The sequence below is a fragment of the Pinus tabuliformis genome, chromosome 7 (genome assembly GCF_031772625.1).
Source record: "Pinus tabuliformis cultivar Carrire ecotype Pingquan chromosome 7, CPIR1, whole genome shotgun sequence".
NCBI classification, from domain to species: domain Eukaryota; kingdom Viridiplantae; phylum Streptophyta; class Pinopsida; order Pinales; family Pinaceae; genus Pinus; species Pinus tabuliformis.
In genome coordinates this window covers 1606363199-1606379354 of record NC_142293.1, presented here as the reverse complement: position 1 = coordinate 1606379354, position 16156 = coordinate 1606363199, and the positions used below count along the sequence as shown (strand labels likewise).

The window sequence follows — 16156 nt, the reverse complement described above, 5'->3', positions numbered from 1 at the left end:
ACACTGAGATGAGGACATCTCAGTGATTGGGTGGAGGACTTTCCTCCACGTGTGCCAGGTCCGAGGAAGGTGCAAGGAGATGCAAGGAGAATCCAATCAACCACAAGAGGTCTCAGGCTTGATCAGCTAGATCATATCTAGGTTAATGTAGTATATGTAATTTCCACAAAGGTCCATTATCCCAAGAACAAAGCCATAGTAGGTTTTGAAGATTTAATGAAGAATTGATTTGATTGAGTAGAAAACTTTTGAGTGTAATGTGTGATTGATATTACTTGTTTATTTCCAATATTTAGGTTTTGTTAAGATCTCAGTCATGCTTTTTATTTAGTAGATATATAACAATCTACTAGATAGTAGATTGCTAGGTTGTTGGGTTCAAGGAAATTTAACATAATGGGTACAAACTCATTGGTAGTGAGAGACTGTAATGTCTAATTTTATCCCTAAAGGTAAAAGACACTATACTGCTACAAGACTTGTTAAGAGTCCAGAAATATGATAAGAAGTTTCAACTGATGGGATAAGAGGATGTTTAATGAATCAAAACAACTTAAGATTAATCAAAGCCTATATACCAAGCAGTGTTGGTTGTATAGTATAAATAAGATAAGATAATTTTATTAATGCCCAATAGCTGACCACAAAAGTAGGTCAATGGGACCAAACAACACAACTAGTATGAATACAATGTGGAAGTGTCAGCGCAACTCATAGAAAATGATGAAAATAATACAAAGAAAGAAACTACATAAGTATAACATCACAACATATGTATAAAACTATGAAAAAGATACGGCCTTGTGGAGATCGATTCCGGGATGCTCGCGACGCTGCAGGAGGGTTTAATGAAAATGGTCGCTGCAACAGAAACTCGCCCATCCGCCGATGGAAGAGACAGGATCATCATGCAGTTGTTGCAGAACAAGCGAATAGGCAAAAAAGATTATCAGCGACGGGGGAATCGCTACCTTCTTCGGGAAGATAAGGGATATACTGTAGATCTGGAACACGGTGCAGCGGATCAAGATTTTGGAACATTCAGGACAAATGTCGCCACTCTACAGATCACATTCCCCTCCCAATCTGATGCAAACATGACAGATCCGGCACCCTGGGGCTGTAGCAATGTCAAATTCAACGAAACTTGCCCGGAAACAGAGCGGAGGGTTTTTAAACTCATCGTTCTGGCAACTCCAAAAGCATACCATCATACGCTGGCTCAGATCCAAGGACAAGAAGCCCACGGTGACCATAATCCCGAGGTAAGGGAGCGTAAACTTAGATTTTTTGCATATCAGACCTCGGATCTGTTCTTTTTCGCTGCAGATCTTGCTGACCATCTAGTCGAGCGAGCGCCATTAAGCCCAGAATGGGCATCATTTTTCTTGATCCGTGGCATGGCGCCCAGATCGAGCCATGGGCTCTGCGATCTAGACCTTTGTCCTGTAGAGCGACCCCCACTCTGGTCTGATCTGGTAGCCTTATCACGGTTTAAAGAAGAGCAAAAGGCGGATAATAGAACCTCAGAGTTAGATCTGCACTAGACAGATCTGGAAGTTTCTGATCCAGAAGCGCCCAAGGAGAATCTAAACAATATCTTTATCAGATCCATGGAGGGGAACACAATATGTATCAGGATAGGAAGCTGGGAGGAGATAAAAACGCTCAAACAGAGGATACAAGAAAGGACAGGCATCCCGCCCTGCAAACAAATCCTGATCTATACAGGAAAAATATTGCAGGAGGAGCACAAACTAAACAAATATGGCATAGGCAGAGACTCAACCATTTACCTCAGCACAAGAATCCGCGGAGGATGTCCAGGCACGAGCTCAAAAGGAACTGTTTCCTTTAAAGATGCAGTGAAAGGGAAGAAGGAAACACAAGCACATACAAATCTACAAGATACAATACCCGGACCCTACACTGTCGAGAAAACAGCACATACAAATCTGCAAGATACAATACCCGGAAGCCCTTCGTCAATGGATATACTCCATATGGACAGTAAACTGCGACATCCATCTCTGTTCAAAAGGGTTTTTTATTGTCAAATTTGACACAGTAAATGACAAAGAATATGCATTGTATGAGGGACCATGGTTCTGGGGCAATGCTGGACTGTTTTTGACACCCTGGTTCCCAGAATTCGATCCGAATACTATGGTGGTCACCAAAATGCCTGTGTGGGTAAAATTATACAATCTACCATTACACTTTTGGCATTTCAAAGTATTAACAGACATTGGCAACACATTGGGGAAATTTTTAAAAGTAGATAATGACCGCCTCTCCAAGGATATCTACACATTTGCCAGGATCTGCGTGGAGGTGGATCTCAGCCAAGGATTACCAGATCACATCCTCTTACTACACAATGAAAAGCAATGGGCTCAGCCGCTTGATTACGAAAACACAGCCTTTAGATGCCGCATATGTCGTCAAACTGGCCATCTACAAAGTATATGCCCCCAAAACAAAAAAGACAAAAAAAGAAGACAACCACCAAAACCGAAAGGATGGCAGTTTTCAGCCACAGATGACATAGCAGAAGAAGAAAACACAGAAGATATCAACATATCTCAAGAAGCGGATCATACAGGAAATAATTCAGAACACAGCCCACAGAATGATGAAAAACAGATGGGGTCTGCAATAGAGCAAACCAATCCACAGCAGCACAGCGAGAAATACAGCACAGCACAAGAAATTGGAGGCAACAAGCGAGCACACTCAACAGAAAGCTCAGATTCTGAAAAAGAAAATACAAACGGAGCACACATGGCAATTGTAATAGCCACACCCAACAATGAAGGTTGGCGGAAAGTGGAAAAAAAGAAAGGTAGAAAAGCATAATTTAGGCTGAAAATATTTTTTAGATCGTGAAGCACAGGACAAGTTTTGATAAAGCATATGTTGATACAACATCTACAACATGTAATTTTAATCAATATGAATAAAATTACTATTTTTCCAGTGGAAAAAAAAACTATGAAAAAGATACAGTGATGAAAAACACTAAGTGAGTTTGTCCAATGCTGGAATGGTGAGCAACCAAACCCAAGAACATGTCAAGAGAAAAAGAGTGATAGAGGGAGGTCGGACAATGGGGCCAATGATGTCAAAGTTTCATGAGTCTTGTGGCCAAGGGCAATGGAGCTGAAAAGATGTAAACAATACAATGAATGAAAGCATGAATTACAATAACACTTGGGGAATATAGACACAATGAAAGATAGGCAGGAATTTCATTCAAATGGATCAGAAGAGTAGAGAGACATAACCAATAAAAATAATATGAGTAGGATATAGAAGTTAGCACACAACGTGACAGTGAGATTAACAAGGGAAGTAAATATACAAAAAGTATGACACCATGTAACAGATAAGAAATAAAAATAGAATAGTCTAACTATTACACAAGTTGACTTGTTTTCTTCTTTCAATTCCCCCTTTCTAAAATAGCCAGAGAGAAAAGTTGATGTGATGCTACATGTGTAGCTAGAAGCATAGAATGTAATAATTTGTAGACAAAAGTTAAAACCACACCCCCATTTTATGATAATTCAAATTTTCAAAAGCCAGAAATATATGTTTGATCCATAGTTCAAACTTCAATATAACTTATATTTCTATTCATCAAAGGATGTTTCTGGATAGGTAGAGCCTAGTTATAAATGGTCATAGTAATTTAATTATTATTTGTATGTTCATTATTTATGTCCTATCTAACTATTACCACATAGTTTAAAGTGTACATGATTATTCACATCTAAAGTCCTGTGATTACTTTCCTCCTCATCTTCATCATATTCATATGAACTTCTTCCACTCCATCTTATTTTTGATGGACTTATAACAACCTGCAATATATTTTCCATCAATAACCAAAAATAGAAAAATTCCTGAACTCAACAATGTGAACCACTATGAAAATAAAGCATTCAGACAACTGGGCACCTCTAAAATCATCAGCTTTGATGAATAACTAAGACTGAATTATTAGTTTCTTGGACACCAAGCATGTATAAAGCTAAAGCATATCCTCCAAAGTAAAGAAGAAAATAAGAAAAAGGAATCATAAAAATAGTATACCTTGTCGTCATCATCACTTTCATTGGGCTGGCTTTTCCTTCGAATGTGTTTCTAACAATAATCTTTCTTAGATACATTAGATGTCGCAACTATAGCAACTTCATCATCATCATCTGCATCTAAGATTGCATCCTCCTTTTTCTTCCTCACAAATGCAGCTGCTACTCTCTTAGCTTGTTGGTAGGCCTATACATAACCACAATCAAGCGTTGATGAAGAAAGTAGCATCTACTAGCCCCTATGCTTTCTCTGCACACAAACAAATGCAGCGACCCTAGCTCAAGTTTTTGATGCCTCTATAATAAGAAACTTAATTAGAGGCAAAAAAATAGTTAAATGAGTATTCACAAGGACTATGTACTTAGGGCTCGTGATTATCACAAGAAGCAAGAAAACATCCACGTATGCCATGCAAAATTTCTTTATATATTATTTTTTCGATAAATTATTTTTGGGTTGAAATTGTTTCTTATAATGTTTGCAAATAGGAAAAGCTGCATCCAATCACCCATAATCTTCTTTTTTTGAAAACATTAGACTATTAGCATTTTGTCCATGCAGGGCTGAAAGGAATAAATTTGGGCTACTAGAGAAACACAAGGACTATGTACTTAGGGCTCGTGATTATCACAAGAAGCAAGAAAACATCCACATATGCCATGCAAAATTTCTTTATATATTATTTTTTCGATAAATTATTTTTGGGTTGAAATTGTTTCTCATAATGTTTGCAAATAGGAAAAGCTGTATCCAATCACCCATAATCTTCTTTTTTTGAAATGGCATGGATCCATAGTGGCATCTCTCATTTATGATACAGTTGTTTGTGTAATTTATATATATCGGCGTGCATTTGCTTATGCATGTTCATATGTTACTTTGTTTGTATGCTTTTCTTCACTGTCTTTCCTTTTGACGGTTTAGATTGTTATTGATAATGTAGAGGCTTCGAGAGAAAGCAACATCTAGAAACCCCAACGAATTTTATTTTAAGATGATCAACACTAGGACTGTTGATGGCATGCACCGTCCAAAGTAAGGGAATTCAAATATTTCATTCTTTCTTGCTTTAATTGCACCAAAGTTTAAGATGTTAAAAGTTGATTTTTTGTGTGCTTATGAGTGGTGCAAGGAAATATTCCAATGAGGAACTATTACTAATGAAGACCCAAGACACTCAATATACACAGTGTGAAAAGAAGGTACAAACATTACTAATTACATTGGACAATGTGAAGGTGGATGGCATTTTTATATTTTTTTTGCAATATTTTAATGGGTTTATTATGAATGATGCAGAAAGTAGAGCAACTTTAGTCTGCACTTCATTGCATTGTTTCCCTCCTTCAAACATACACACTTATTTTGCCGAAGACAGGTATTATTAGCATGCCAAATTTATTCAGTAAGCCATAACACCTTTAGTGGTCAAATGTATGATCACAGATATGGCAAAAGAAAATGCATACATCAACGTTAATTTCATTCATGAGGTTCATTTATTTCCCTAACAGTCTCATTGAGAAATATTCATTATCTAACATATTTGTCAATGATTTGTGTTAACTAACAAGTTATTCATTATGTGCTCTGTCATTGCACCTCTTTGGTATTTTAGATTCTCTTTGCTATTAAATTTAGTAAATCATATTGAATTTTGTGCTTTTGTCTGGAAATGGAATAATAGAGGGAATCCTGGGGTGAGCCCTAGAGCAAGGATCCCCTCCACTCCTACCACTGAATTGATGACTAGCCACTCAATGAAGCATGGAGACTAGTACTCTGGATCAAAGGAAATAACCTTTGGCAGTGGGCCCTCATGGAATCCACACGCCTCTAGTCCTTTGAAGTCTATCCCAGCCTCTCGGGCATGGTCTCCTCAAATATCTATCAGAAAGATATCCTGCTAGTCCTTTGAAGTCTATCCCAGCCTCTCGGGCAGGGTCTCCTTAAATATCTATCAGAAGGATATCCTGTTGGCAGAGGTTGGGGGAAGAGATTTGAGTCCTCACTGCTCTGACATCTGAATGAAATCTAAGTCTTTGGCTATTTTTTTCTACCGAAACTTGGTTGGACAACAGGGAAGAAAGCATTGATCCCATTGGACAAATCTGGTTGTAGATTCCTAGTTTGACGAGTCACAATTCCTCTAACCAGAAACATATTCCCACTCAATTTAATTTATATATACTCTGTGGTAGTGAGAATCTTGTTACCTCCAAAACCTACCTAACACCTCATAAGGGAAAGAACTATATGTAGTAGAATACATACACCCTACCCTATATTTGATACCCAAATGCTATTGTCTTAGGAATTGCCAACAATGACATTATTGTTAATATGATCTTCAGTTTTAGTGGTTCTCTTAAAATTATATGGAAAGTTATAATAGTACATAAATTACCTATGTGGGTCATTAATATTATCCTAGCCAATTTTCTCAACGTCCGGAAAGTTTGATAGTGTTCGTGAATAATTTTTAAAACTTTTGCAAAATAAATATTATTTTATATAGCCTCTCTAAATGAAAAATGTACATCCATCAGAAACAAAGACTTGTGTCTCAATTAGTTATGTTTTGCCTCTTTATGCATAAATAACCATAAACTATATCCTTTCTGCATATATTGCCAATTTTCTATGTAGCATCAAAAGCACTCCTAGAGTATTGGCAACCTGTTCATGGTGTTACCTGTTGCAGGGGAACCTGGGGATTGGAGCAGAACAGCCCCAATATGGTTTGAATGCTATCAAGAACGGCCGGTGCATGGGCACATTCCAAATGATCCCCCCATATCTGGGGTAGTTTGGGGAACAATCCTTGAATGTTCCCTCTTGTTGAGGAATGTTCCCTCGATGTGAATGTTTCCACTTGTTGAGGAATGTTCCCTAGATGTTCCTTGGCAGTGCCTGTTAGTCGCCAATTGTTTCACAGACATTCCCAACATTCCCTAGAGGTTCCCTAGATAATTTCACTATTGGGTTGTGTTATATTCTTTCCACGACTAGCCCACATAGTTAACCAGGGGAGTTAGAGGGGGAGCGGAGCCCCCCTTCATTGCGCCGATTGTGTAGCAGGGGGGGTCATAGGGGGTTTGAGGCGTACTCGTAACCCCACTTTATGGGGTCCGGGGCAGCGCTACGGAAAATTTTTGTTTTTGGACCCTATGTTAGGTTGGGCGGACCCACCTATGGTTTTGTGCATGGTTTTCACACATGTATTTGGGCGCAATGGTTTTCAGTCCATGGTATTGGACGTGATGGTTTTTCAGTCCATGGTATTGGATGCTTCGGCATGTATAAATATGTATTATAACATTGAAAGGAACATAATGAAAAATCAAGCTGGTAGTCCCGGTTTTGGGATCCAGGAGAAAATCTCTGTGTATATGTGTTTTATGTGTTATGCTCTCGCATTGTTTATTTTATGTGTTTTTAGAATTCGTATGCAGGTAATTTTTGTACGGGGTTAAAACCTACATTCACTTGCTCATTGGATTTTTTGTTTCGTTTTGTTTAAATCAATGGCTATAAATGTAGTTTTCAGGATTTCCATAACTCTTCATGTAATTCTTTAAAGTGTGCTAGCTCAATGGAAGAGCACTTTTCTTACAACCAGGAGGTTGGTGGTTCGATTCCATTGTGCGCTAACATGAATTAATCAACGATTTTGTTGTTTATTTTTAACTAAATGTTTTTTATATCGATTTATTTCAATGGTGAGATATTTCTGGATTCATTGTTTTATATTGTCTCTAGAGAAACAAAAGTGATCTTTAAATAAAAAAAATTATTGTCTCTAAAGAGACAATAGCTAGCATTAAAGACATGTTGTCTCTAATCCAAGTGTTGTCTCTAGAGAGACAAAAATGAAATTGTCTCGTAAGAGAAAATAATGCTTGTGTTATATATTGTCTTTATAGAGACAATTTTTTAAGACAATAATTTTTTAGACACCCACTTAAAGACAACATTTAAGGCGATACACAAGTTTTTTTGTCTCAAGTTAAGACAACCTACCCAAAAATTGTCTCAAATATTGTCTTAAAACCCCCTTTATGTAGTAGTATTTGAATTCCATAATTCATAGCAAACACATCATTTCTTTAGATGAAAAGTTGATTAAACCCAACATTCATAATTTCATTATGATTGTAAGTTAAAATAGATGTACATAATAGTTAACATGCATCATTACTTATACCTTTAAATAATGAGAGTTGAAATGCTTGAATATTTTGGCACAAAATAGTCTCAACTTAATAGTTCACAAATGAGTGAGAGAAGAATCAAGCCCATTGGACATTGTTTCAAGTAATTATATACCCAAAAAAATTTTAAAAATAAAAAATAAAATATAAAATCTATTCTAAACAAAAATGTTTTTATATAAATCTAAAGCACAAAGATTGAATTTATAATTTTGCAAAGGATCCATACTAGTGCAGTAAGTCGTAAGTCAATAGTCGTAAGTCAATTATAATTCCCTCACTTATAGATTAGTTACAAATCAAATGTGAGAAGCCAAGAAATAGTAGAACAATTTGTTTGCCACATAAATATCCAACATTATTATTATCAAACGGACCAAATTAAGAATTGAATACGACCGAAGGATTGTATAATATTAATGATGTTAAAACATTTACATAGAATATTGTATAATATTAATGATGTTAAAACATTTACATAGAATATGCTCCTGGTCAACAACTCATTAATCTTGGGTTATTGGAAAATGTTTTCCATTAGATGTTCTTATTTATATAATTTGGAAATAATGGAGAAAACAATTGTTTGGTTGTTTTGATTGTGTATTCTTTTAATACTTAGAGTTTAAGAGGTTGTTTTGATTGTGTATTTTTTTAATACTTAGATTTTATTTCTCAAGGGTCTGTCTTCTAATTTTAATTTGGTATCAAAGGAAGGGTCTGTCTTCCAATTTTAATTTGGTATCAAAACCCATATAGTGCTGGCCAACCCTTATCTGGCCAAGGAAATAGAAAGCATATGTATTTGTCTTCCAATTTCAATTTGCTATCAAAACCCATATGGGCGTGGGCCTTGGCCGCGTAAGGGCCAAGGAAATAGAAAGCATATGTATCTGTTTTGAGATGTATCCATAATGTGTTTTTATTTTAGTTTGTTGTCCATAATATAAACCTGCAGTGTGGACAACTTGAGCTACTAATGCTTATTTGGAGAGTCGTATTGGCTGTAGTTGTTGCCTTACATGGTTGAGTTATCAAGCAGGTATTGAATCTGCTGTGTTTTTAACAGTTGTTGGGAAAAGCACAAAAGCACACCAGTCCACGAGTTTGTCCGGAGGAGTCTGCACGCAAAGGAGTCTGTGGTGCGTGGAAGACCCATTTTCAGCTGCAACCATAGGTGGAGAGTTGTGCGCATAAGGAGGCCGAGCTTGGCATACGTCTCTGTGGATACATTGTCAATAGTGTCATGGGTGAGTATTTCTAAAGTGTGGGAAGACTTATGTGGAAGAGTCGAACCAACGTTGTTGAGTTCGTGTGGTCGTGGATCTGTGGTAACCTGTGTGTAGAAAAAAAAACCTTCGACGGTATGAAGCTGAATACCTCGTTGGATATTTGGATATAGAAGAGAATTTAAGGTATTACGATATTTTAATGGGAGTGCTCTATTCGATGTGGTATTCTTTTGAGGTGTGGTAACCAATTAAGCATACAATCTCTTTAATGGCTATGGTAAAGTATAAGTGATTAGTGATGTGGTTTCCTACTAATGGATTTATGGTAAGAATTTTGGATGGTCAAAGATAATTTTATTCAGTTTAGCTAATTCAAAGTGGAGTGTTTTTGTTAGAGTTGGTTAATTTAGTAAATTATACATATTTGAATATGGAAATCTAAGATAATTATTTGAACAATGATGTTAAAGATGTTAAAAGATAATGTTGTGGGTGATATGAACAATTTCCGAGGAGGATTTAAATGAGAAGCAATAGCAATTAAAGGATGATCGAAAACTAACTGAAAGTTTGTGAGTTTGTGGAATAGACTCGCGATTGAAGTCTATTATTTATCACATTCGTGTATTAATAGGCAAGTTTATGATGTTTTGTAGTGGTTATTCAAAATTTTGTAATATTATGTAGCTATAATTGTGTGTACCCCCATGAAGTTCATGGTAATCTTAAAACCACTTTGGAAGTGTAGGTTTGTGGTAAGCCAGAAACCACTTGAGAGAGTGTATGTAAGCGCAGGTTTGTGGTAATCCGGAAACCACTTTGTAGTGTAGGTTTGTGGTAACCCAGAAACCACAAGTGTGAGAATGAAGTAGGCACGGTTTCTTGTAGCATGGTTTAGGGTCAATAGAGAAAACCATGGGCATGGTTTAGGGTCAGCTGACAAAACCATGGGTATGGTTTAACACAAGACAATAAAACCTAGTCATGGTTATAGGTAATCCGAGAAAACCCAAGTTGACCATGATGGAGGAAGACTTATAAGTAAATGTACAAGAATGAATATATAATGGTTGACTGAACCATGTACCTGAAGGACATCTTAGTAGTCTGGCGATTGCAACACTTGGTACTCATGCATTCTCGTAGATGGTTGTTGTTTTATATGGACATCAAAATATTATTTTTGTTCATGTTTGTAAACACCAGGACCACAACTAGACTTTGCTAATTGAGATCGAGACAAATATTCATTAAGGGGGGACTTAGAAAATATATTTCCTACTTGTCTTGGTTGTGTCGCTTTCTATGTACAAGAGTTTCTTCCGAGTGTTTAGGAGTTTTTTAAGGTTTAGTTGGTGGATAGATTCTCTCCAACTAGGTAGCCTCCTAAATTGGTGTGTGGTTGAGATATTCACTCAATCAAAAAATTAGATGTCCAAAATAAATTAACTCGAAACATAACTCCTTGTACTTATAATATATTAATATGAATTGAATTTTTATGTCTATTGTGCAAATTTAATTATATCTAATCATTTAACAAAATTGTGTGATATGCATGTGATATCTTCATTTTACTGCAAAGGAATCTCCACATCTATATTACATATTATTCTATAATTAAAATTATGTTATATAGAGTAGATAATACTACACAATTTTCTTTACTTACTATTAGCAAATCTTTCTAATTGTTATGAATTTAAGTGATTTCTATATTGTATTATTTGATTTTGTCTCTTATTCGACATCCTATTTTAACATGACATTCTTGAACAAATGCATAGTGGATGAACATTTTGTAATGCAATCCTTAATGCATTTGCTTGAATATGACACACCACTAAGGCATAAACAAACACATTGTTGATAGGATATTAAATATGATCATATATTTTTAATTGGAAATTATATTTTTATTAATTTATTAATATAAAGAAAGAAATAGTAGTGAAATATTTTTATAATTTAATTTATAATAGTTTTTAAATATTTATTAATAAAAATATTAAAATAATAAAAACAATTCTTAATATTAAACAAAAGTATTTGAATAAAATATATTTAATTTAAATCATAATTTGGTTGAGAAAAAATTATCATTCTATAGTCCAGTGTAATGTGTAACTTTGTCTGTTTATCATTAAAGCTGAAATTTTGCTCATGTGGACCCAAATAAAAATAAATAAATAAATAAATAACTATACAAAATATTTAAATAATGTCGGTTAATAAAACAAATTACACATGAAGAAATTGGATCCCTCTCAGCTCATGTTAGATCAATATTTAAAATTGATCTATGCTAGTATTATTAGACAATTATACCTCTCACCTTTCTTTGAAAATATATTAACATCTCTAACATGCTTTCAAAATTAGAATGTGAAGGCGAAATTGCTAGTCATGTTAGGATCATGAAATATTGAGAGAAGTTATAACACCCTCATAATGGCCCTCTTAAACTAGACTCCGTAAATTTATCAATAGTTTTTTAGCTTTAAGGTTATGAGAACCCATGATTTGTTAGATGGTATTCATCTCTAATATACTAGACATCATGTTAATTAGTGTGGGTGACCAATAAAATCTTAGTAATAATGTTTTAGACACTACCATTTCTCTTAATAGTTAAGAACACCCAACCATCAATCATATAATTACTAAATATAACTAAAAAAATTCTTAAATATTCACAAAAATGATTTAAAATGCAAAATACCCCAGAACTATCATTTTTATTTTTCAAAATCCAAAATATCATTTTCAACTTCAAACTTGCATTGCCATGCCATATGGACTCGGAACCTCAATTACCTGATATAAGGATTGACTTAAAGCCTAATGAAGGTTAAGTTAATTTAACGTGGATTGAATTAACGGATTTGATTAATGTTTAAATGTATTATTAGTATTTTTATTGGGTCATTTTCAGGGAATTTAATAGATTTTTAAATATTTAAAAAATATAAAACAGAAAAATGAATTATTCCACTTGATCTTCCGAATATTTTAACATATTTGGAAATCCACAATCACCTTACGCTCAAGTTTAATATTATTCCTCAAGACATTCGGTGATACTCACGAACCATTAATTGCGCTTCGGATCAAGACCAACAAGAAATTAGACGTCGACTGAGCTGAAAATGAAAATGAGGTTAAACGCTGGAAAATTTAAGCTGCATTGAGTATACAACCACAATTTACAGATGTGCTGGAAATATTACAGACCAAGTAAATTCAACGAGAAATGCAATGAACTACAAGCCCTTCACATGATACTGCTATCTATCCAAAGTGAATTCAACTTGTTCCGTAAAAACGGTTTGCTCGAGTACTATCATTTTGCTGGATCCTTTTCATGCATATATGGCTTAGTAACTTGTCTATATTGTTATGAGAAGATCCTTTTTCCTGGACTGCTCGCTTGGCAATTTCCTTCAGTTGTCCTATTCTTCTCCTTATAATTCCATTTGCTCCCTCTCCTTTTATGAAATTCCTCACCAACAACGCTAACTCTTTTTTCCTCACCGTCTTTTTCAAGCGCATTCCAATTCCCCACTCTTCACAAACGAATTTCGCATTTGTTTGCTGTTCCGCAAAGAAGGGCCAGCATATCATCGGCACCCCTGCGCTTATGCTCTCCAAAGTGGAGTTCCACCCACTGTGAGTTAGAAATCCCCCAACAGATTGGTGTGATAATACCTTTATCTGGGGCGCCCACTTCACCAGCAGACCTCTATCCTTTGTTTCCTCCAAGAATTCCTCGGGTAAAATGGCAGATTCACCATGAACTATATCTGGCCTGATAACCCACAAGAAGGATTGGTTGCTGGAGGCCAGTCCCCATGCAAATTCCAGGAGTTGTTCATTAGACAAAACTGTCAAGCTCCCCAAACAAACATACATGACGGAGCATGGCTTCCGAGTATCCAACCATGTGAGGCAGCTCCTTTCTTCTTTCCAGATAGTCAGTTCATCTGAGAACCCATCCTTAGCCTTACAATGTAACGACTGAGAGAGCAGCAGGGGGCCAATGGCACAGACAGGGAAGTGAAGTGAGAGCGCCTGCAAGACTGGGCCTTCGAGCTCATCGAAAGTGTTGAGTATTAACCCATCTGCTGCTAACGTGCCTTGGGCTTGATTTATTGCATTTTGAAAGAAGAAATCCGAAGGATCAGTAACTAGGCAGAAACTGGGCAGCTCCTTCAACCGCAGCGGGGGCATTCCCGGGATGCAAGTTATTATCACTTCATCAAGAGATTCCTCAGTGAGGCAGCTCTCATCTGTAAAATATGAACAATACTCTGTGTCAATATAAACCAAACATAAGCAATCTTCTATTCCAGTACACAAGCGAGCATATTGTTGTTAATAAAAATGAAGCTGAATACGAATAGCTTTACAGTCTACGTTAGTAGTAAATGTCCTGCACATCGTTCTTCCCCGCCTCCATATTCAATGGGTCGAGAAATATGAGAAAGTCCTCATTGAAGTTTTGACAGCATCTCATGGAGCACCATGGAAAATTAGAAAAAGCACATTAAAGTAAGTTAGTTTTTTTTTGTTTTTGTTGTTTTTTTTGGGGGCTTTTTCTCCTTTTAAATAATAAAAAGCAAGTCAATAGCGAATTTGGACACCGGTGTTTAGAATAGATTTGCAAGTACAGTGTTCAAATCTAAGTAATATAAATTTATCATTTAAAAGAAAAAGATTGAACCCAAAAAATTCTTTAAAAAAACATGGATATAAATTACTAATTTTGTTTTAAAATATTATTATTAATTAAAAACTTTAATATATGAATTATATATATATATAATTATAAAAATAAGAAAATCAAAATTTTTAACTTTTAGGATTTATTCTCAGTTTTATTACTCAAATTTTGAATTTATAAATAGCTTTTATTATAACACTATAGCTTAATATTATAGTTTGCTATTATTACATACCTAATTCTTTTTAATTAATCAATTTAATTAAAAAAAGTAGAAAAAGCATAATTTATTTTTAAGATAATTTGAACATTTGATTTGTGATTACTATTCAAAATATTCTAAAATATTTAGTAGAAATTAAGTCTATACTCTAACATCTACTTAATAATTATTGATAATTGAATTAAACTTTTAGAAATAATGATAATTATAATACAAAAAATACTTTTCTATTTATTTTTAATATTTATATCTATGTGTTTTCTTTTATTAATATTTTTTATTTCTATTCTCATTTTTACTAAATAAAATGTTTTAATTAAATAATGTCTAGTTTTTTATTTGAAAAATAAATATCTTTATTTATTTGGAGAATATAGAAATATGAATTCTTTTATCAAATTCAAATGGTATAGGTGTAATAACTTAAATATTTAAATTAATTAAAAAATAGAAAATATATCCCTAATAAAATAGAAGGGAAAGAATTTATTAATTTTAAGAAATTTAAAAAAAATTATTTTTTTATTATATATTATTATTTTTTTTTCTCTGTAATACTACCTATCACAAGGAATGCCACACAGATATATATCCTTCAAGCATAATATATATGAGCACAGGTATATAGACATGAAATAAAGCATGAAGCTGCCTTTGAGGGGAAGATATCCTTCTTCTATGAGTTGAGGCATGAAGAAATAAAGGGGACCTTTGAGAGGAAGATCCTTCCTATGTGTGGACACGAATATATCCTTCATGAATAATATATCTATATATAAGCACAGGTATATAGACATGAAATAAAGCATGAAGCTACCTTTGAGGGGAATATATCCTTCCTCTATGAGCTCAGGCATGAAGAAATAAAGCATGAACCCGCAGGCACTGGTCGTCCAGAAGGCTATTCTTGGAACACCATAATCGTTGGCAATATTTTGCAACTTTGATAAAACCCCATCCGACACTATAAAGCTGACCGGAGGAATGTCGGGACGATTCTGGAGCTTCTTCATTAACTGGCGCAAGTGAATATGAGCATTATGTTCCATGGATTTGGCCAGGTCGGTAATATCATGAGTACGGCCGTGTTGGGCAGGCAGGCCGTCGGGCACTGTTTCGAATCTTATATTCATCGAAGAATCGTCGGTCATAGGCCCACCAGACTCTGCCAGGCGCTCCTGAACAAATTCGGTATTCACAAAAGTGATATAAAAACCGCGTGAGGACAAAACTTTGGCCAAGTTCATGAAAGGCTTTATGTGGCCCTGCAAGGGAAATGGAAACAACAGGGCATGGCGGGGGCGCTGCTCATCAACTGAAACTGATTGCCCTAATTCCATATTCCGTTAACAAAGGGAACACCACCGAGAAGGGCTTGAATTGTGGATCGATTATAGGGATGCGCAGGTATTTATAGATATTTTCGATGTAAATATCAATTTTAGTCAATTCGTTAAAGTTGCGTGCATATACATAGATAGGAAGAACTCTTTCACATAATGAATAATCCTAACACCATGTGTATCTTTAAATATTAAATTCTAAATTTTTATCTTTAAATATTAAACACTAATATGATAATAAATGTAAATATTATACTCTAATATGATAATAAATGTAAATGTAGTTGATATATTCAATAAATTTGAATTTATTTTATCATTTA

General features: G+C 34.9%; 1 protein-coding gene across 1 annotated transcript; it reads right to left on the bottom strand.

The window, feature by feature from the left end:
• Positions 1-12736: 12736 nt before the first annotated feature.
• On the bottom strand, positions 12737-15883 carry LOC149254297 (linamarin synthase 1-like). Its single transcript, XM_089460126.1, has 2 exons — positions 15308-15883; positions 12737-13833 (listed from the first exon to the last, which is right to left on the bottom strand). The coding sequence occupies exons 1-2, from the start codon at positions 15828-15830 to the stop codon at positions 12851-12853; spliced, it is 1506 nt and encodes a 501-aa protein (XP_089316252.1). The 5' UTR covers positions 15831-15883; the 3' UTR covers positions 12737-12850.
• Between the last annotated feature and the right edge of the window lie 273 nt (positions 15884-16156).